At 34.5% G+C, this 23,436-nt stretch overlaps 2 protein-coding genes and 1 long non-coding RNA gene across 3 annotated transcripts; 2 read left to right on the forward strand and 1 right to left on the reverse strand.

The window, feature by feature from the left end:
* Positions 1-756: 756 nt before the first annotated feature.
* On the forward strand, positions 757-7,795 carry LOC115709169 (probable LRR receptor-like serine/threonine-protein kinase At1g56140). The gene is made up of 24 exons (XM_030637209.2): positions 757-1,114; positions 1,599-1,785; positions 2,260-2,331; positions 2,445-2,516; positions 3,008-3,079; positions 3,165-3,236; positions 3,314-3,385; positions 3,479-3,550; positions 3,638-3,709; positions 3,801-3,872; positions 3,959-4,030; positions 4,118-4,189; positions 4,270-4,335; positions 4,414-4,482; positions 4,581-4,625; positions 4,706-4,770; positions 4,856-5,232; positions 5,310-5,508; positions 5,604-5,762; positions 6,180-6,298; positions 6,391-6,601; positions 6,685-6,916; positions 7,000-7,150; positions 7,250-7,795. Exons 1-24 carry the CDS (start codon positions 1,009-1,011, stop codon positions 7,637-7,639), a joined length of 3,096 nt encoding a protein of 1,031 aa, XP_030493069.2. The 5' UTR covers positions 757-1,008; the 3' UTR covers positions 7,640-7,795.
* A 1,764-nt stretch (positions 7,796-9,559) lies between these two features.
* LOC133035342 (uncharacterized) lies at positions 9,560-10,717 on the reverse strand. The gene is made up of 3 exons (XR_009686604.1): positions 10,341-10,717; positions 9,940-10,235; positions 9,560-9,845 (listed from the first exon to the last, which is right to left on the reverse strand). It is a non-coding gene; the product is annotated as an uncharacterized LOC133035342 (long non-coding RNA).
* Positions 10,718-19,957: 9,240 nt separating this feature from the next.
* On the forward strand, positions 19,958-20,878 carry LOC133036073 (uncharacterized). Its single transcript, XM_061112541.1, has one exon. It carries the CDS (start codon positions 19,958-19,960, stop codon positions 20,876-20,878), a length of 921 nt encoding a protein of 306 aa, XP_060968524.1.
* The last annotated feature ends 2,558 nt before the right edge of the window (positions 20,879-23,436 follow it).

Here is a 23,436-nt window from a genome sequence, read left to right on the forward strand (position 1 = left end):
GCTGCAAAACCCCCTCAACTATCAATTTACTTGCAAAAAACCATCCAACCTCATATTTTGGTGGGAAAACCCTCCAAAGTACTGTTTTGTTTACATTTTTAAGGTGTCGTATGTCCAGCCTCGTTAAGTCCTAATTTCGCCCACGTGGCAATGACAGGTCACTAAAAAATTATCCTATGTGGCCATATTTTACAAAATAAAAAAAAACTTTAAGAGTAATTTGCGGCAAAACCCCCCAACTATTAATTTACTTGCAAAAAACCATCTAAAAAATTCTTACATTTTTTATTTTTATTTTTATTTTATAAAATATGGCCACGTAGGATAATTTTTTAATGACCTGTCATTGCCATGTGGGCAAAATTAGGATTTAATGAGGCTGAATAAACGACACCTTAAAAATGTAAACGAAACAGTACTTTGGAGGATTTTCCCACCAAAATATGAGGTTAGATGGTTTTTTTTACAAGTAAATTGATATTTGATGGGATTTTGGAACAAATTACTCTTGAGAATTTGATAGAGATAATATACCACTTGAATAGTAATTCACATCAAGTTTGACCAAGTCTTGTTCTTCCTCTTCTTCTTCACTTATTTTGCTTTCAAAAGGTGGAGCCCATGTAAGCATGGTTGCTATTTGTGGAAAAGCTTTTTATTTAAAACACAATTCAATATTGTCAACCCTCAAAATACCAATCAACGCATGTGTATATATGAAAACTATATTTTATCTTTCTATAAAGAATACATATAACAAAAACAAAGAAATTAATTTTTCAAGCAATAAGTTTGTCAACTTGCTTAGCCACCATTTGAAAGTGTGGGGGTCCAATATATTTATTTGTATAATAATATACAAATAAGACTGAAAACTTTAATTATATACTGTCTCCCTTCAGTATCATAAATGGTCACATTTTCATATACAATATTTACTTCTTTCCTCTGCATATATTAGCCTAAGCAAAGTTGGTTGTGATTGAGAGAAAAACACAGTAAGTTTTCATGTCAGGAGCTTTATATATTTATTTTTTTGTTGCATGTTTTTTTGTTCTTGCTCCTTATACAAGAGCCCAGAATGGAACTCAACCCACTACAGATCCATCTGAAGGTATGTTTATGTATATAAATATATACTCTCTCTCTCTCTCTCTCTCTCATTAAAGAAGTGAATTTTTAGTAAAGTTGGAACCTTTATTCTATTATTGCAACTTGGTAAGAACAATTTTGAAGAACTGGGTTTACAAGTTTTTTGTATTTTCTCTTTAATTTAAATTTGATTATATATAAATATATATATGTATGAGTATAGAAATGATTTTAGAATACCTTGTATAATGAAGAAAAAAGCTTCAACCTTTAGCTGTTTGCAACATCAAATGTGAACTTACAAAGTTTGGTTTGTTGACCTTCATTTATTTATTTTAGTCAGAGATGACATAATTTAGAGATATAATGTTTTTCAATAGCAATAGTAATAAAAATTCACAAACCGCCAAGGTGTACACCAAAAAATTGGGTTGTTTACATATATTTTCATTTTGACTTGTATGTATAATTATATTCTGATTATTTGTTTTTTTTTTTACATGTAGTGAGAATATTGAATTCTATTTTTGATCAATGGAATATAAAGGCTGATACAGAACAATGGAATAAAAGTGGAGAACCATGCAGTGGGGCAGCCATAGATGACTCTGATTTCAATAGTGGCACTTTCAACCCTTTTATCAAATGTGACTGTTCTGCCAACAATGGCTCTCTCTGTCACATTACTCAACTGTATGTCTTCATATATTTTTATGTATATCTATAGTACACACTCCATTTGTTTTGGCATTCTAAAGACTTTTCTAGTCTAATTTTTTTTTTTATAATCGTGTACGTTATAGTTATTTAGAATTACCTGTAAATTTTTAGATTATTCCGAATAGTAACGAAAATAAGGTTTAAGCAGTTGTTTACCACACGTGTAAGAAAAATCAGTCGTATATGCGTGCAACATGTTATTTGAAGCTTAGTTTCAACATTGTAAACTTTTTAGAATTTTTTAAAAAATTTATGGGTAGTCTTATATAACTACAACATACACGATCATAAAAAACAACTGGACTAAAAGGTTCTCTTGTATGATAAAACAGATAAAGAGTATACCAAAACGCATCTTTATTAGGTGAACTATAGACTTAACCTATATTTATGTGTGTAGTGTACATGTTTATAGGTTTAATGTTTCAAAAACTTGTTTATTTACAGGAAAGTTTATGCAATGGATGTTATTGGTACAATTCCAGAAGAGCTATGGAATCTTACCTCCCTCTTCAATCTGTATGAGTTTATTATTAGACCTTTTTATAGTTCTCATCAACTTTTTCCTATTAACAATTTTAAATAGCAATGTGGTCATGACTTAACTTGGTTTCTTCCATGAACTGTTGTAGGAATTTGGGCCAGAATTTCTTGACAGGCTCTCTTTCTCCTTCAATTGGAAACCTCACTAAGATGCAATACTTGTAAGCCTACCAACAATTTGAGCCTTGATACATTTAATATAGACTAATTATGATTTTTGCTCCATGAACTTTGACATGTACCAAATTATGCCCCTGAATTTTTAAGGTCGTTAAAAATGCCCCATAAACTATTGAGATTGTTGGATTTAAGGACTTTTGTCTAATTTCATTCAATTTTACTATTTCAGTGATTGTTTATGTACTAAAACTATGCTCCCCAGACTTTAATATATATCAAATCATGCCTCTCGAACTTTGAAATGTACTAAATCATACCCCCTGAACTTTAATCCATGTTAAACTTTTTTACTAAAATTGGACAAAAGTCCTTAAATCTAACAATCTCAATTGTTCAGGGGGTATTTTTAACGACCTTAAAAATTCAGGGGGCACAATTTGGTACATGTCAAAGTTCAGGGACAAAATTCCTAATTACTCTTTTATATATTATGTTATTTCTTTATTTAAACACTTCTTTTGGCTATTACCAGGAGCTTAGGCATAAATGCATTATCAGGGCAAGTGCCAAAGGAATTGGGACAACTTACTGAGCTATTAATGTTGTAAGTTGAAGGCATTTGAATTTCCATGGAACCCTTTGTTTCATTGTTTTGTTTATGACATTAAAGTTTTGAACTTTGTATACAGGTCTTTTTCATCAAACAACTTCTCTGGTCCTCTGCCATCTGAGTTAGGAAATTTAAATAAATTACAACAACTGTAAGTTTGTTACATTGCCTTACTACTAAAGATTGCACTTGTACATTGTTCTGATTTTCTTTGTTTTTCTTTGACAGTTACATTGATAGTGCTGGAGTTAGTGGCGAGATTCCTTCAACATTTGCGAAACTTCAAAGCATGGAAACATTGTAAACTATTTCTTCTACCTCATGATTCAATACACAGACTGTTATAAATGGAGATTTTTTTTCTAATAATGAAAAATCTTTGACTTTCTGCAGGTGGGCATCAGATAATGAATTCACAGGAAAGATACCTGAATTCATAGGAAATTGGACAAGTCTTACTGTCTTGTAAGTTAAGTTCACTATTTTTTGTTTCATTTATGTGAATATATCAAAATACTAACTATTGTTAGTTCTTTGCTTATGTTTCTTTAGGAGGCTTCAAGGAAACTCTTTTCAAGGACCTATACCATCTTCGTTCGCAAATCTAACTTCTCTAACAGACTTGTGAGTACCACCAAACTTAATAGTCTGATCACTTTCATATCTATATCCAAATGTTGTAAAACTAACAATCTTGAGAGTGAATTATATGTAGGCGGTTAAGTGAAATATCTAATGTAAGCTCTTCTCTTGCATTTATCAATAATCTGAGGTCTCTAAGTAACTTGTAAGTAAAACAGTTTCAACTCATTATTACAACCTTGTTTTTCTGGTTTGGAATATAATCTAACAAACATTGAATACAACTTGCAGAGTACTTAGGAATAACAACATTACCGGTACAATTCCATCGAATATCGGGCAACTCCAACAGTTACAACAACTGTAAGTTACTTAAGGATCTCAAAACCACCTTACTTTCATTATTAACTTTTCATGTTCACTCATGAAGTTCCCACTTTTTGTTTGCAGAGATTTGAGCTTTAACAAGTTAACTGGGCCAATTCCAAACTCTCTTTTCAACATTAGCTCACTCTCTTACCTGTAATACTACTATCTTCCATTGTAATTTTAAACATAATGCCTTAAGAATATACTTATGCTTCTTGTACATCCTTAATCAGATTACTTGGAAATAATAGCCTAAATGGAACCCTGCCTCAGCAAAGAAGTACATCTCTTCTCAATATGTAAGTAAATATATATATGATTTTTTAGTATAGTTGGTTAAATGTTTAGCAACATTCATGGTAATGCTATTCTTTCAGTGATCTCTCATACAATAATCTAATGGGAAGCATTCCTTCTTGGGTCAACAATCAACAAAATCTACACATGTATGTCTTAACTTTTTCGCGTTTTTCAGTGTATGCCTATTTCGGGTTAACATGCTTGTGTCTAAAGAAAAAAATGTCTTTGTTTTTCACTTTGGCAGTAACTTGGTTGGCAACAACTTTACAATGAATAGCTCAAACAACAGGTAATTTTTCTCAGTTTTAACTTGTTTCTTTGAATTTTCTGTTCAATATTATATAACTTCTTTCTTTGTTCCCTTTTCAGTCCTCTTCTTTTAGGATTGAACTGTCTTCAAAAGAATTTTCCCTGTGGTCTAGGCCGTCCAATCTGTAAGTACATTTTGATTGATTACTACAATCGATTCGAATAGCTTGATAACTTTGTTTTTTAAAAGAGCATTACAATGGTGTGCAGATTCTGACTTTGGGATTAACTCTGGGGGTCCTCAAATCACATCTTCTGATAGAATTTTGTATGAAATTGATGAGGAGGCTTTAGGTCCAGCTACACATTTTGTCACCAGCAGCAACAGATGGGCAGTGAGCAATGTTGGAGTTTTTGCTGGAAACAATAATGCTACCTATAAAAGCTTTACATCATCTCAATTCACAAATACTTTAGATTCAGAACTATTCCAGACAGTAAGGCTATCTGCTTCATCATTGAGATACTATGGTCTCGGGCTTGAGAATGGTAACTACACTGTCAAACTCCAGTTTGCAGAGATCGCGATACTGAGTTCTCGCAGCTGGAAAAGTGTTGGCAGGCGTGTATTTGATATTTATATTCAGGTATTGTTCACCTACAATTTCTATGTATATACATTTAGAAAGCATGTTTAGCTAAGTGAAATTTGTGTATATTTCAGGGAAATTTAGTCTTAAAAGATTTTGACATAAAGAAGGAGGCTGGTGGTGTTTCTAACAGAGCTGTAGTGAGAGAATTTACTGCCAATGTTTCGCAGAACTTCATTGAAGTCCATCTGTTTTGGGCTGGAAAAGGAACTTGTTGTATACCTGCTCAAGGTACTTATGGGCCTTCCATTTCAGCCATCAGTGCCACCCCAAGTAAGTAAATTTTTATATGTTGTTGATATTTTTAAGTACTATTTTTAATGGAAATGTAAGTCTCATTTGTTTGAACATTTGTTGTTTTGATACAGATTTTGTACCTACTGTCAGTAACAAACCTCCAAGCACTAAAAAGAACCACACTGGTCTGATTGTGGGAGTTGTTGTCGGGTTTGCTGCTTTAATTGTTTTGTGTGTGTTAGCGGCTCTCTACATTGCTCAACGTAGAAGAAGAGCTCAAATGAATGAAGGTAACATTTCTTGATCTTAATCCCATCACCCTGTCTGTTTCTTGAGAAAACTACTTCAATGAGAACCAAACAATAAATAGTTAAAGATTAGCGGAAGCTTATCAGAATCCATAGAATCGATTATACAAAAGTATGATCTTCCAAATTGGCAGTCAAAAATCCTTTAGAGCCTTAGTCTCTTAATGATGAGGATTCAAGAATATAAAGTAGTACGATACTGCAAATTGGAGATCATAACCTGTTATATTACCAACGGCCAAAACAGTTAGTAATATTTATTGACTATTTTTAATTTAACCTCTCAACAAATTAGAAATTATTCTAAATATAGATTACATAAATTTGACTCAACACACATTTTATATATACAATTGTGACCCAAATAAATAAATTTTTCCAACATTAATTGCTTTGCAGAGTTCTTGGGAATGGATGTTAAACCATTCACATTCAGCTACAGTGAACTAAAGACAGCTACCAATGATTTCAATTCTTCTAATAAGTTGGGAGAAGGAGGATTTGGACCTGTCTACAAGGTATGTAATAATGTTAGTTTCATTAACTAATTTCTTAATCATTTTTTGATGACACAAAAGCTCATTATATGATTTTCTTTATAACTCAACAGGGAACGCTTGAAGACGGGAGAGTTGTCGCTGTGAAGCAACTGTCTGTGACATCTCATCAAGGAAAAAGCCAGTTCGTTGCTGAAATCGCCACAATATCTGCTGTGCAACATCGTAACCTTGTCAAATTGCATGGATGTTGTATTGAGGGAGATAAAAGACTTCTTGTTTATGAGTACCTAGAAAACAAGAGTCTTGATCAAGCATTATTTGGTATGTAAACAATAAATTCAGGCATGTAATACTAAATAAATTGTAAAACAAAATGTTTATTGTGTGTGTCTGTCATGTATCAGGGAAGCATAGTTTGAAGCTGGATTGGTCAACGCGTTTTGACATTTGCATGGGGGTAGCAAGAGGTCTAACTTATCTTCATGAGGAATCTCGGATTAGAATTGTACACAGAGATGTCAAGTCAAGCAACATTCTTCTTGATTCTGATCTCATCCCCAAAATATCAGATTTCGGTTTGGCTAAACTTTATGATGATAAACAGACTCATATAAGTACACGAGTTGCTGGAACAATGTAAGTAAAATCTTCATGACAACAACATAGCCTTGTTTTGTTGCTAATGGTTTTTAACTGAAATCTTTTGGATGAAATTGCAGCGGTTATCTTGCACCAGAATACGCCATGCGCGGTCACTTAACAGAGAAAACCGATATCTTTGCCTTTGGAGTTGTGGCTCTAGAGCTTGTTAGTGGAAGACCAAATTCTGACTCTTCTTTAGATGAAGAAAGAATGTACCTTCTTGAATGGGTACTGAAAATCAAATTATTATGAGCTATTCTTTATAGTTTTTCTTAATAGATTTTGATCTTTTGACACATGTTTTTATCATTGTTTCTTGCTCACCAGGCTTGGAATTTACACGAACAAGGGCGTGAACTCGAACTGGTGGATTCAGAACTATCAGAATTCGACGAGGAAGAAGTGAAGAGAATCATTGGAGTGGCTTTCTTATGCACTCAAACCTCACCAACAATGCGTCCATCTATGTCAAGAGTGGTGGCAATGATATCAGGAGATAGTGATGTGAGTAGTGAAATTTCAAGGCCTGGTTACTTAGCTGATTGGAAATTCAATGATGTCAGTACTCTAATGAGCCAGATTACACAAGGGACTGATTCTAGCTTTTATGACTCGTCTGCAAGCACGAGCATGGTGGCCGATGCAATGCCACCGCGGCCAGCAAGTGGCGCGGCTCAACCAAATAACGTTCACCGTCCTATAAGTGAAGGAAGGTGATTGAATATTTGACTTGAGTTTGGTTTGTGAATATGGTTTGTGAGATGTTCTTTACTTGTTAATGTATAATGTAAGATCCCATTGTGGATTTTCAATTCCAATTTGTAGCTCTTTAATTCTTTTTGTATATAATAGTAAAGTGCCACTATTTACTAATTAGCTCTATTATACGTTTCCGCATCTACGATATTTGAGTTCATTTGAGATAGGATTAGGAATACAACTATACAAGATTATCAAAAAAAAGGAAATTTGCACAATGCTCTTAAAATTGGATTTATATATACGGGTTTTAATTTTTATAGGTTTTTCATTTATTTAAAAACACTTGTATTTTCCTTCAACAAAAAAAAAAAAAAAAAAAAAAAAAAAAAACACTTGTATTTTTTTTAAAAGGAAAAAAAAATGAAAATCAATATAACAGTAGTATTCAAATAATCTATTTCACCATGTAAAATAAAAGTCACGTCACGCATGCAAATGATTATATGAACTCTATTTCAACGTGTTAAAAGATGATTTAAATAACTATAACATACATAATCATAAAAAAAAAAATTACACTAAAACATATTAATGCCAAAACAAATAAGAATGTATTGATGTATCTCTTTTTGGGGTGTAACTTTTACTTGAACACCCCCCCCCCCCCCCCCCCAAAAAAAAAAAAATTATCTAAAGGAAGACTAATGTAACTTGTAAGTACACGTGTCATCTTCTTCTGTCTTTTTAGATATTTTTTGTTGACCTTAAATTTTATTCAATTAAGTCAATCTGGCCTCAACATTATTAGCAATATCAAAAGAGAGATTATACTTCGAAAAAATACGATCAGCATATAGCATATAAACAAGATACTCTAGTCATAAGATAAATAACCTGATTAGCAAACCTTTTGACAAAACGTAAAGAAACATCCCTAAAAGAAGATAAAAGTTGTTTGCAATTCTCAATGACACCACCGAAAGTAGATGACAAAACATTCAAATTTCTAACAGCTTGTACTAATACCAGACAATCAGATTCGATAATACTAACACTCAAAAAAAGGTGCTTCAACCTTGATAACAGTTTCTTGAGAACTTGCCCAATCTGTAGTCCCGTAATTCCAGCCTGACTTCAACAATCTATGTAAGAACTTGCCCAATCTGTAGTCCCGTAATTCCAGCCTGGCGCGAAACCAGGATTTAAAGTGAGGGGGCAAAATTTTTTTTGTAAGGCAGGGGCAAAAGTAAACTTAAAAAGAAAAAAAAAACAATGCTTTTTATGAGAATTGAACCTCTCATCTCTACCCTATATGTAATCTAGTTTAACCATTACACTAAAGTTAATATTATGTAGGTACCTGACTGTTAATTGTTAAGTAAATTGCCACGTGGCAATTCCTAATTGGTCCAAGTCATTAAATTTTTATTTTTTTTAAAAAAAATTAATTAAAATATACCAATAAAAAAATGACACGTTAAAATCTCCAATCATCACTTGAAATGTTTTAAGTTGAGTTTTATGCGCCCATCTAAAGATGAAACGAGAGTTATAATTGAAGCTCCAAAATTAGTATCATTTTGTTATGAAGGATATGTCAATCATACTATATCAATAGAGTCATCCAATTTGTTGAATGGAAAATTCATTATTCTTAATCCATATGAGAAATATGATGGAAATTGGTTTATTGATATGATGAATTTTTTTGTGAATCTTAATTGTTCCTGGAATATGGTGAGGCTGGATATTGACTCAGCAAAGGTGTGTTTCTGACTTCTTTTCCTTTCTCTTAATTGATTCTGTGTTATTATATCAAGTTTGTATTCTTTGTCTATTTTGCTATATTAATCCTGTTGTTTCAGATTCACTTATTTACCCTTAAGTTGTATAAACACTAATCACAGGGTTTGACAAATATACCCTTACATCAGATACAACAAATATCAAGACTAAAGAAGATAAAGACAGTTACAAAGACAGTTACAACTGAAGCAGTTATAAAAACAGTTACAAATATCACTAGGGCTCTGCCCTAGATCAGATCACAGAACAGTATATAAAAGGAGGTGCTTTTCTCAGATACAACAAGCAATAATATACAGAGCAAAATAAGAGATACAACAAAAGTAAATAGTCACAGCCAGAGAGAACAATAGATTCAACAACAGAGAAAAGAGAGCCTTTTGGCTTAGGGTTGTCATCTCCATGTGAGCTCCTCCTAGAGTGTTCATGTAAAAGAAAAGAGAGTTTTGTTAGTATCAAAAGTGAGAAAAACAGAGAGAAATATAAAGTTGTAAATCAAAGATTGTAACCTATTATTTGAGATGAATGGATTCAAGCTTTGAGGGCTTGACGGAGAAGTAGCCGGTTGTTTGGGCGAACTCCGAGATCAAAGTTTTGGTGTCATCTTCTTAATCACTGTTTGCATTCTCTCATCTCACTCTTATTACTTTTCTGGTATTTGTATTTGTGTATGTGTTCATGTTCTTGAGTTTTCGGGTTTGATATGTTTTGGCCGAAAGTTAAAGGGGATTTTTGGGGGTTCGGTTTTGAGTGAGTAAAGCCTTTAGTGAGTGAGTTTTTGGGTTGTTCTTGTCTCGGGTTGTAGCTGCAAAGAAAGGAAAGAAAATATTAGAATAACCCATAAAACTCTTGCTGCCATTAAAATAGAAAAGAAGAAGCTTTAAGAAATCAAAACCATAGAAAACCTTACCATTTCATTTCTGCCATTTGAAGAGAAAAATAGGAGAGCTTGTTAGAACCATAACCTTTGTATTTCGGCTATAGAAAGAAGAAAAGAAGAAGGGAAAAGAAACCCTAGGTTCGGCTGTAGCTAGAAGAGAAGAAGAATAATAGAAAACCCTAGAAAACTCTCTTAGAAACCTTGCTGCCATTAGAGTGAGAAGAAGAAGAAGAGAAGAAATTAAAAGAACCCTAACCCTAGTAGATGCGGCTGTGAAGAAGAAGAAGAGAAAAATAAAACCCTAATTCTAGAATATTCTTGCTGCTGCCATTAGAGAGAAAGAGAAGGAAAAGTTTGAAAGTTTTTGAATTATTTTGTGGCTGCCGTAGGAGTGATTTAGGGTTAGAAAACATACCTTTTATATTAGATTATTAGGGTTATATCATTTGGGTTGATTTCTTGTTGGGCTGAAGCTTGGTGGGCCGGTCATTGATTTGAAAAGTAGAGTCATTGTTTGACTCTTGCTTTGACCGAAACAATTGCACAGCAAAAAGGTGATAAGTTGTTGATTGGAGAGAGAAAGTTTCTCTTGGCTGCCTTTGATTCTTGGGCCGAACCATTAAGTGGTTCACTTGAGTGGTAAATAGTTTTGATTGTACTTGGTATTGGGCCCTCACATTGGGCTGCAACAAAGGTTTTGAATAGTTATTTTAGAAAAACACCAATTTGCATAACATATAACATTAATTTTGCTTCTTAAAGTGTGTTGGTTAGAACAAATAATTTCCAACAGTGGTATCAGAGCCAAGTTATTTCCGCAAAGAGATTCAAAATAATACAATCAAGAAGCAAATTTGAAAGACATTGAAAATCAAGAACACAAGGATGGACATGAAGAGGAGGAATTAGATATTGGAGATTTGGAGGACATTCTAAACCTTTATCTAATTTGATTTTTTTAACAAATACAATATGAGTAATTTTAAAGTTGATGTTGATAAGTTTGATGGATCAGGTGACTATAGAATATGGAGGAGGAAAATAAGATCTCTACTGGCACAACAGAAGCTGTTGAGGGTCCTTGAAGAACCCATTGAATGGCCTGAAGGAACAACAAAGATACAGCAAGAAGAGTATCTTGAAACAGCTACTGGGATTATCATATTCAACCTAAGTGATGCAATCATTAGGTTGGTTGATAAGGAAGAAACTCCAGCAAAGATATGGAGGAAGTTGGAAGTGCAATTCCAACAAAAGTCACTAACAAACAAGATCTTTCTAAAAGAAAGGATCTTTGGCTACAAGATGAATAGATCTAAAAGTCTTGAAGACAACTTAGATGAATTTCTGAAGATGCATATAGAGTTGGCTAACTCAGGAGAAGGAGAAGCTTTGAGTGATGAAAACCAAGCAATCATCATTCTCAACTCATTACCGGAATCCTATAAGGATGTAAAGATAGCAATAAAGTATGGAAGAACTTCGATTACCCTAGATGAAGTCATCTCTGCACTAAAGTCTATGGACTTAGAGATGAAGAATGACAAGTTGGGGAGCTCTAATGGTGAGCTGAACTTGAGTAGAGGAAGGCCTCATGAGAAGAAGCCTTGGAACAATAGGGGAAGGAGTAATAGCAAAGATTCTTCCAAGGGTGGAAGATATGGAAATGGGAAGTCTCCATCAAGAGGACAGAAAGATCCTAAAGGCTGCTATCACTGTGGTAAACCGGGGCATATCAGAAGAGACTGTTATTTTTGGAAGAGAAGTAACAGAGGAAGAACAGATGGTAGCAATGGTGACTCAAACCAGGGAGAAAATCATTTCTCAAAGGAAAAGGGAAAGAAGCATGAAGCCAATCTAAGTGATGGCTATGAGAGTGGAGAAGTTTACATTACTGCAACTAAATTCAAAGAAGAATGGATTTTAGATTCAGGATGCACTTTTCACATGACTAATAATAGATCTTTACTTTCTGATTTCAGGGAATCTAAAGGAGGGAAGGTCATCTTAGGCAACAACCAAACATGCCATATTGAAGGCTCAGGTAATGTGAGCTTTAAAATGTATGATGGTATTGTAAGAACTCTTACAGGTGTAAGATTTCAGGCTTCAATTTAGCTAGAAATTTAATTTCTATAAGTATGCTAGATGACCTTGGTGTTGTGAGTAAGATTGAGACAGGTACAATGAAACTAAGCAAAGGTTCAATGACCATAATGAAAGGCTACAAGGAAGAAGGATTATACTACCTAAAGGGAGAACCAATTTCACATTGTCACAACACAACAGAAACTCTTGAAGATTCTAAGGCAATCTTATGGCATAGAAGACTTGGGCACATGAGTGAGAAAGGTTTGCAAATTATGAGTGAACAAAATCTTTTATGCAAGGATAAAGTAAGTAAAGTTGATTTTTGTGAGCATTGCACATTGGGTAAGCATCATAGGCTTAAATTTAAAATTGGGACACATAATTCTAAAGAAATTTTAGAATATATACATGCTGATTTATGGGGTCCAGAAAATACAGCTACTCATGGGGGGAGTAGTTATTTTCTATCCATTGTGGATGACTACTCTAGGAAAGTATGGGTTTTTCTTTTGAAAAATAAAAATGATGCCTTTGCAAAATTTCAAGAATGGAAAATTTCAATTGAAAATTTAACTAACAAAAGAGTTAAGACTCTTAGGACCGATAACGGTCTAGAGTTCTGCAGCGATTTGTTTAACATGTATTGCAGGAACAATGGCATTCAAAGGCATAAGACTGTAAGATTAAACCCGCCACAAAACGGAGTAGCTGAGAGGATGAACAAGACTATTTTAAATAAAGCCAAGTGCATGCTATTCCAAGCAGGGTTAGCTACGGGATTTTGGGGAGAAGCAGTACTCACAGCAGCTTATTTGATAAACCGAAGTCCATCAAGTGCTGTGGAGTTAAAGACCCCTGAAGAGAGATGGTCCGGCAAACCACCAGATTTATCCCACTTAAAAGTTTTTGGGTGTGCAGCATATGCACACCAAGGAGATGGAAAGTTAGAACCTAGAGTTCTAAAGTGTGTATTTTTGGGATATTCAGAAGGAACAAAAGGGTATAGACTTTGGGTAAGAGAAAAAGGTTTTAAAACTATTAATAGTAGAGATGCAATATTTGATGAAAATATTTTTCCATGCATTGCTACTAACCCAAATGTTTTAGGTTCTTGCCCTAGTACTAACCATGCAGGTAACTCAATCAACGTTGATCTAAGACCAAGTGATGAACAAGGAGAGAACACTGTTCAGGTAGAACAGGGAGAAAACACTGTTCAGGTGGAACAGGGAGAAGACACTGTTCAAGTAGAACAGGGAGAAAACACTGTTCAGGTGGAACACGGAGAAGACACTGTTCAAGTGGAACAAGGAGAAGACATTATTCAAGTGGAACATGGAGAAAATACTGTTCAGGTGGAACAGGGAGAGAAGATGGTTCATGTGGAACAAGAAAACCTAAGGGAAAGTCAAGCAGAGGAGTTGGAAGACTACCAGTTGACTAGAGACAAAGTTAAAAGAGCACCTAGACAGAATCCTAAGTATAGCTTCAACATTTGGAATGAAGACATTGCCTATGCACTGTTAAGTGCTTTGCAAGGACAGAAGAACAAACCAGAAAGTTGTGGAGAAGCTATGAAGAGCAAAAATGCTAAGAAGTGGAACTGTGCTATGGATGAAGAGACATACTCTTTGAGTAAAGAGAAGACTTGGGTTTGTGTTCCAAAACCCAAGGGAAGGAGTGTTGTGAAACATATGTGGCCTTTTAGACATAAAGAAAAATGCAGTAAGATAAATAAAGAGTTGGAAGATATGAGTAAGATCCTCAACTCTAATGGGATTGATTCAAAGATGTATTTCATGTTGAGTACCATACCAGATACAACATATACTATAGTTGCTGTTAGCAAGTATATGGTATTGACTGGGAAGATACATTGGTTGATTATCATATGGATTTTAAGTTACTTAAAGAAGACCACATGTGTTATACTTGCGTTTAGAAAGTCACAAAACCAAATGGAAGGATTTTATGACTTGATCTATGCAAGAGAGAAGAATAAGGTGACACAAGGAGGTGTCACTAACATGAAGACCAAGGTGTTTATCCTAGCTAAGTTCAAACTGAACTTGCTAGGGATAAACAAATAGTACTGACCCTTGGGGTCATTCAAGCCCTCATAGCATTATCAACTATCCTTGGGTAAATAAGAGAATCTGGGTGGAATTTGTTGTTTCAGATTCACTTATTTACCCTTAAGTTGTATAAACACTAATCACAGGGTTTGACAAATATACCCTTACATCAGATACAACAAATATCAAGACTAAAGAAGATAAAGACAGTTACAAAGACAGTTACAACTGAAGCAGTTATAAAAACAGTTACAAATATCACTAGGGCTCTGCCCTAGATCAGATCACAGAACAGTATATAAAAGGAGGTGCTTTTCTCAGATACAACAAGCAATAATATACAGAGCAAAATAAGAGATACAACAAAAGTAAATAGTCACAGCCAGAGAGAACAATAGATTCAACAACAGAGAAAAGAGAGCCTTTTGGCTTAGGGTTGTCATCTCCATGTGAGCTCCTCCTAGAGTGTTCATGTAAAAGAAAAGAGAGTTTTGTTAGTATCAAAAGTGAGAAAAACAGAGAGAAATATAAAGTTGTAAATCAAAGATTGTAACCTATTATTTGAGATGAATGGATTCAAGCTTTGAGGGCTTGACGGAGAAGTAGCCGGTTGTTTGGGCGAACTCCGAGATCAAAGTTTTGGTGTCATCTTCTTAATCACTGTTTGCATTCTCTCATCTCACTCTTATTACTTTTCTGGTATTTGTATTTGTGTATGTGTTCATGTTCTTGAGTTTTCGGGTTTGATATGTTTTGGCCGAAAGTTAAAGGGGATTTTTGGGGGTTCGGTTTTGAGTGAGTAAAGCCTTTAGTGAGTGAGTTTTTGGGTTGTTCTTGTCTCGGGTTGTAGCTGCAAAGAAAGGAAAGAAAATATTAGAATAACCCATAAAACTCTTGCTGCCATTAAAATAGAAAAGAAGAAGCTTTAAGAAATCAAAACCATAGAAAACCTTACCATTTCATTTCTGCCATTTGAAGAGAAAAATAGGAGAGCTTGTTAGAACCATAACCTTTGTATTTCGGCTATAGAAAGAAGAAAAGAAGAAGGGAAAAGAAACCCTAGGTTCGGCTGTAGCTAGAAGAGAAGAAGAATAATAGAAAACCCTAGAAAACTCTCTTAGAAACCTTGCTGCCATTAGAGTGAGAAGAAGAAGAAGAGAAGAAATTAAAAGAACCCTAACCCTAGTAGATGCGGCTGTGAAGAAGAAGAAGAGAAAAATAAAACCCTAATTCTAGAATATTCTTGCTGCTGCCATTAGAGAGAAAGAGAAGGAAAAGTTTGAAAGTTTTTGAATTATTTTGTGGCTGCCGTAGGAGTGATTTAGGGTTAGAAAACATACCTTTTATATTAGATTATTAGGGTTATATCATTTGGGTTGATTTCTTGTTGGGCTGAAGCTTGGTGGGCCGGTCATTGATTTGAAAAGTAGAGTCATTGTTTGACTCTTGCTTTGACCGAAACAATTGCACAGCAAAAAGGTGATAAGTTGTTGATTGGAGAGAGAAAGTTTCTCTTGGCTGCCTTTGATTCTTGGGCCGAACCATTAAGTGGTTCACTTGAGTGGTAAATAGTTTTGATTGTACTTGGTATTGGGCCCTCACATTGGGCTGCAACAAAGGTTTTGAATAGTTATTTTAGAAAAACACCAATTTGCATAACATATAACATTAATTTTGCTTCTTAAAGTGTGTTGGTTAGAACAAATAATTTCCAACAAATCCATGTTCTTAATTCTATACATGAAGGCTCTCATATTCCCAGAAAAAATGAAGAACATATGTCGTCCTCCTTTAGTTAAGTGGGAGCATCTTAAAGTTTTTACAAAATCTAAACTAGAGAGTGAATCAAACTTGAGAGATGCTCTGCTGTAAATTTCTCATTCTGTAAAGAGTCTTATCTATAATGGAAAGGAAATCTTCTAGTTACTCCTCAACATTTTAAACGATGGTTATGTGTAGTGATTACTGTCTTCTAATAGCTTTCTTTGTTAATGGCTGCATATTAGTACTTTATAGATTGTGTTTACTTTATTGGTAGTTTTAGACTGATGAATTGGCATGTCTACTTTGGATAGGATACCCTTAACATTGTAGATTAGAACTGTTAAGAAGAGTTATGTATTTTTTTGATGTGAAGTTAAGAAGTTATTTAGTTCAGCTAAGAAGATAAAGTGCTATTTTGAGTTTGGTTTTTGAGATGTTGTACTCTTCTTAGTTCATAATTGTATAATGTTAGATCTTAATGACAGTTTCCGTCCTTTTCTTTTTCACACCTATTTTTTGTTCTTAATTATTACAAAATATTATAAAAAGCAATGCTACTGAGTGATATTATTCACTAAGAACTGTGTCCAGTTATATGTTTATGAGAGAGTTTATTCAAAACGTGGAATACTAGAAAGTAATGACCTGTTATTTTATTATATCACGGCAAAATGTTGATTAGAATTGTGTTTTCTTGAAATAAGTTATGAAGGGATGTTTACTGTTGAGGCCCAAGGTAAGAGTAGTGGTCTTGCTTTATTGTGGAAAAATGATAAAGATGGTAGAATAATTGGCTTTTCTCAAAACCATATTGATTTTATGGTAGAAGTTGATGGCAACCCAAAGTGGAGACTTACAGGGGTCTACGGAGAACCCCAACGGCAACAAAAGATGGATACATGGAACCTTTTAAGGTCTTTGTTGAACAATTCAAGAGACCCGTGGTGTGTAGTTGGTGATTTAAACAATGTTCTTAGCCAAAGTGACAAGCGTGGAGGACAACCTTATCCCAATTGGCTCATATCCGGTTTTGAGCAAGCTATCCAGGAGTGTGATTTATTTGACATGGACTTGGTTGGTTATCCATACACTTGGGAAAAAGGAAGGGGAACTTCTCGGTGGATAGAAGTTAGATCGGATCGTGCCCTTGTTTCTTCTTCTTGGCTTCAAACCTTTACGCAAGCTCGATTAATCAACCTGGAATTTTCTCCTTCGGATCACTCGCCTATCTTTCTTGAGTTTGTTGCTCCGGTTGTCTTCACTCCAAATAGGCGTTTCAGGTTCGAGAATGCTTGGTTAAAAGAACCAATGTGTTTGGAGATTGTGAAAGATTGTTGGAATGTCCCTAGCTTTACTTCGGTAGCAGAAAAAATTTCTCTTTGTGCAGATAAGTTAGCCGTCTGGGGGAAGAATGTAACTGGAAACTTTAAACTCCGAATCAAGCATTGTCGTCATGAGCTGAAAAATTTGAAGAACAAGAGGGATGCACTCTCGGTCCAGAGATATAATGAGAAGAAAAAGGAATTTTTTTTGGTGTTGGATCAAAAGGAAGCTTTTTGGAAGCAGAGGGCAAAGCAATTTTGGTTGAAGGAAGGTGATCAGAATAGTAAATATTTCCATAGAGCGGCTAGTAATCGTAGAAGCTTCAATCAAATTTCGAAGCTTAAGGATTCTAGTGGTACTTGGAAGGATTGGGAAAACGGCCTTGAGGATGTAGTTGTGGATTATTTCTCTTCCTTATTTAGTGCTTCAAACTTGGGTAGTAATATGGTGATTCAGTGTATTCAAAGGAAGGTCTCAACTCAGATTAATGAAGAACTCTATCAACCAATAGATGCCGAGGAAGTAAGGGTAGCTATTTTCAGTATGCATCCGGATAAGAGTCCTGACCCTGATGGTATGACTCCTGCGTTTTATCAAAAGTGTTGGGAGATTATCCAGTTTGATGTTGTTGCGGTGGTTAAGAAATTCATTACTACAGGTGAGCTTGATTCAGCTTGTGGTGATGCTAATGTTGTGTTGATTCCGAAAAAGAAACTCCCTGAAAGTATGGTTGATCTTAGACCTATTGCTTTATGTAATGTTCTATATAAGATCATTACTAAAGTAATGGCTAATAGGATGAAGCCGTACATGGATCAAATTGTTTCGGAATCTCAAAGCGCGTTCATTCCGGGGAGGCTTATAACTGATAACATCATGGTTTCTTTTGAAGTGCTTCACTACTTGAAAAGAAAAAGAAAAGGTAAGGATGGTTTTATGGCTTTAAAACTGGATCTCAGCAAAGCCTATGACCGTATTGAATGGAGCTTCTTGGATTCAGTTCTTAGAAAGATTGGCTTCTCGGATCATTGGATTTCTTTGGTGATGAAGTGTGTTAGTTCGGCAAGGTACAATGTGATCCATGGAGGAAGAATAATGGGGCCGATTATACCATCTCGTGGTATCCGTCAAGGTGATCCTTTGTCACCTTATATCTTTATTCTGTGTGCGGAAGGATTATCAGCTTTGATTAGAAGATATGAGGCAATGGGTTTTATTCATGGGTGTAAAGTGGCGAATGGGGCACCTAAAGTGTCCCATATGCTTTTCGCTGACGATAGTTACCTGTATTGCAAAGCCACTCTTCAAGAAGCCAATCGGATTAGAGAACTTCTTCACCAATTTGAATGTGCTTCAGGTCAGAAAGTTAACTTGGGGAAATCATCAATCTTCTATAGCACTAATACAGCAACTCATGTTCGGGATGATATTAACACTCTATTACAAATGCCACAAGCAGATGAAATGAGTATGTATCTGGGCCTCCCCAGTACTATGGGAAGAAACAAGTCGGCTGTGTTGGGTTTCCTAAAAGATAGAGTCAGGAAAAAGCTTCAAGGTTGGGATTCGAAGGTTCTTTCTCGTGCTGGTAAAGAAGTGTTAATCAAGTCGGTAGCGCAAGCTCTTCCTAGCTACGCTATGAATGTGTTTTTACTTCCGTTGGAGATTAGCAGAGATATTGAGAGTACCATGGCGAGATTTTGGTGGAAGAGTTCATCGAAGGAAAACAAAGGCATTCCTTGGATGTCTTGGATGTCTTGGGAACGTATGTGTAATAGCAAGAACAATGGGGGTCTTGGCTTTCGAAATCTCCATGACTTTAATTTGGCTCTTTTGGGAAAACAAGGTTGGCGCTTCTTAACAAGACTCGAGTCCCTAGTGTCTCGTATTTTCAAGGCAAGATATTTTCCCAAAGGAACATACTTCTCGGCTTCTTTAGGGAACAACCCAAGTTTTGTGTGGCGAAGTGTTTGGGAAGCTCAAGCTCTTGTTCGTGCGGGAGTTCGTTGGAGTGTGGGGAATGGATCTTCTATTGATGTGTTAAATGAACCATGGCTGCCCGACCAACAAAATCCGTTTGTGAGTTCTTCTCATCCAGCCCTCCATCAAGCTAAAGTGAACAATTTAATGGCCATGGACATGGCCTCTTGGGATATTGATGTTCTGAAGGATTTATTTGAGGAGAGGGATCAAAGATTAATATTGCAAATTCCTTTAAGCATCCACCAGGAATCGGATATGCTGTGTTGGACTGTTGAGGCTAATGGAATGTATTCGGTCAAGAGTGCCTATGCTCTACAACAAAAACTGAAGGGTGTGGGTACTGAGATTGCAGCCTCTGAATTTTAGAAGGTGTTATGGTCCTTGAAGCTACCTCCAAAAATAAAAAATCTGATGTGGAGAGCCGGTTCTAACTGCCTCCCAACTCTATCTCAGCTTGCTTCTAAGCGTGTTCCTGTCAACACACGCTGTCCTTTGTGTGAGGAGATGGACGAGACAATTGCACACGTCCTACTTACCTGCAGAATGGTTAAAATGGTGTGGGAGAGAGTCGGCATTAGCACTTCTGGTATTGCAGCAAGAAGTGCGTTTTTGGACTGGTGTGTGAACGTTTTCACACAGTTGGCAGCCGAAAAACAAGGCCTGGCTGCTGCTCTTTGCTGGGCAGTTTGGGGAGCAAGGAATGATGTTGTATGGCAAGGAAAACTGTTTAATATTTCAGCTATAGTTGGCTCTGCTAAAAGCTATCTTGATCAATGGAAACACGCTCAAAAAACTCAAATTGAGTCATTATGGTCTAATCTTCAAGACTATGATGGGATGGAGCGTTGGGTTAAACCTCAGGAAAATAGTATCAAGATCAATGTGGATGCAGCTATTTTTGAAGGACAGAATCGGTTTGGAAATGCTTTGGTGGTGCGTGACCACAATGGTCTGCTCATCGAGGGCCGTACTAAGTTACATAATGGTAATATTGCCCCTACTATTGCTGAAGCTTTGAGCTTCCGGGAAGCCTTAAGTTGGCTCAAAGATCAAACATACAACTCAGTTTGGGTTGAGACGGATTGTTTATTGGTGGTTCAAGCCCTGAGGAACTCGACTATCCTGTCTTCTCAATTTGGTTGTGTGATTCAGGAGTGTAAAGCCATGTTGGCTAATCTCAATAATGTTTATTTTTGTTTTGTTAAGCGGTCAGCTAATAGAGTCGCTCATGAGTTTGCTAGAGCGTCCCTATTACATCCTGATTGTACCTTCAGTATGGAAAACATTCCAACTGATTTGTTACCTGTTTTGGTGACTGATTTCGAAGGTTAATAAAGATTTGATTTTACCTTTTAAAAAAAAAAAAACTTAAATTTGGTGTTGTTTCTCATTAAAATTAATCCAACCAAACATTAAAGACTATCCTATTTATAGGAATGGTGGACTCACATAGAAGTAACTGTCTTTTAAAAACAAAATCGAGAAAAAAAAATATATTTATTTTAATTACAGATTTAATATTAGCTTTGGTGTAATAATTAAGCTAGATTGTATATCAACTCCCACTAATAATATTTGTTTTCTATTTAAGTTTACTGTTGTCCTTGCTTTGCAAAAAAAAAGAAAAAAATTATATCCCTCACTTTAAATCTTGGTCTGTTACTATATAGGATTTTTTTTTTTTTTGAAAAATGTTACTATATAGGATAGTCCACAGTATTTCACTATTATTAACGGGACACGTAGACTACACTAAAACTGTTTTTTTTCTTTTAGGTTTTAATAATTAAATAATTAAATTTTCTTAATATATATGTATTATTTATATTTATAAATTAAAATAATAAAGAATATATATTTTTGTGTAATTTATAGTATTATAGTTGAAATTAAAAAAAAAATATATTAAAACAATATTTTTTTTGTGTGTTAATTTAACACTAAAGTTTTAGTTTCAACCGTTGAAATTGCCCTACAAGAAGTGTAAACAATGCTTACTTGAATTGAAAGTGAAAAGGAAAATAAGAGAAGATTGTGGTAGTTGCCTAGGTGGTACTATATTAAATTACACCCTGCAATTTATGTTAGATGACCACTTTTGTATTTGAGAGCATTTCCAATGGAGATGCAAATAAATAGTAAAAAGTTAAAATATAATTTATTTAACAGAAAATGTATTTTAATGGTGTGTCAAAAAGTGATGTAAATTTGACACATAGTAAATTTTGTGCTAAATTTGATACAATATTTGCTATGATGTAAAATTTAAATCACAATAAATGTATTAATTTTTTATTTACATTTATATCATTTATATTATTTTATTAGTATATTTTACTATAACATTAAATTATAAAACATTTATATTATTTTTTTTATTATCTTTTATATTAAAATACTAATAAAATTGATAATAAAGTTATCACTTTTTATTTTTGTTAATAAAAATATTTATTAAATATTAAATTCAATGCACAATATTAAAATTTGATGTAAATTTACTACAAAATTATTTTTTGTGTAAAATATAACACAATTTTTACATTTCCCATTGGAGATGGTCTTAAGGTAGACACGAAGTAGGAAATGCCAAAATATATTATCTTAGAATTTAATATTGAAAATGAGGTAATATAAATTTTAGAAAATTTTAATATTTTTTTTCAAAAAAATTAATGTCAAATATGATTGAATTTTATAAAATTCTTAACAAGGTTAAATACCATTTTAGACCCACTAGAGAAAGAAAAAATGATATTAATCCAAATGAATACATAGTGTATCTTCAAGAACATGATGATGACATTGGAATGATGGAAGATGATCCAATCAACTTTCATCAGACCATGAAAAGTTCTAACTCTCGAAAGTGGAATGATGCCATGAATGAAGAGAATAAGTTTATGCAAGACAATAAAATTTGGGAAGTTGTCCCATTACCAGAAAGTGTAAAACCAATTAGTTGTAAATGGATATTAAAAACCAAGAGAGATGAAAATAGTAATGTGGTGAGATTTAAGGCACGTCTTGTAAAGCTATACTCAGAAACAAGGCATTGATTATAAAGAGACTTTCTCTTCAATTTCATCGAAAGACTCTTTTAGGATAATAATGGCACTTGTTACTCATTTTAATCTTGAGTTACATCAGATGGATGTTAAAACAACATTTCTCAATGGCGACATTGATGAGACAATTTATATAGAGCAGCCAGAAAACTTTGTGTGTGGTGACCCAAAGAAAATGGTTTGCAAATTAAAAAAATCCATCTATGGACTCAAGCAAGCTTCTCGTCAATGGTACCACAAATTTCATCAAGTGGTTCTCTTGTTTGGTTTTGAGATGAATGTTGTTGATGATTGTGTCTATGATAAGTGTAGTGGGAGTAAGTGCATATTTCTGTTTCTATATGTCGATGATATATTGCTTGCCACTAATGATATAAGCTTATAGCACGAAACCAAGAGATTTCTATCTAAGCATTTTGAGAGGAAAGATCTTGGTGATGCCTCTTTTGTTTTAGGAATTCAAATACATCGAGATCGTTCTTGGGGTATTCTTGGATTATCACAAAAGAGCTATATCGATAAAGTACTCAAACGATTTGGCATGCAAGACTGTAGACCAAGTGATACCCCTGTCGTTAAAGGAGACAAATTTTGTCTTAAGCAATGCCTTAAAGGAAGCCTTAAAATTCAAGAAATGCAAAAGATTCCCTATGCTTCAGCTGTTGGGAGTTTAATGTATGCTCAAGTTTGTATGTGTCCATATATAGCGTACATTGTTGGAGTGTTAGGTAAATACTTAAGCAATCCAAGAATTGATCACTGGAAAGCAACCAAAAAGGTTATGAGATATTTGAAGAGATAAGAGATTACATGCTCACATAT

The sequence above is a fragment of the Cannabis sativa genome, chromosome 3 (assembly GCF_029168945.1).
Source record: "Cannabis sativa cultivar Pink pepper isolate KNU-18-1 chromosome 3, ASM2916894v1, whole genome shotgun sequence".
NCBI classification, from domain to species: Eukaryota; Viridiplantae; Streptophyta; class Magnoliopsida; order Rosales; family Cannabaceae; genus Cannabis; species Cannabis sativa.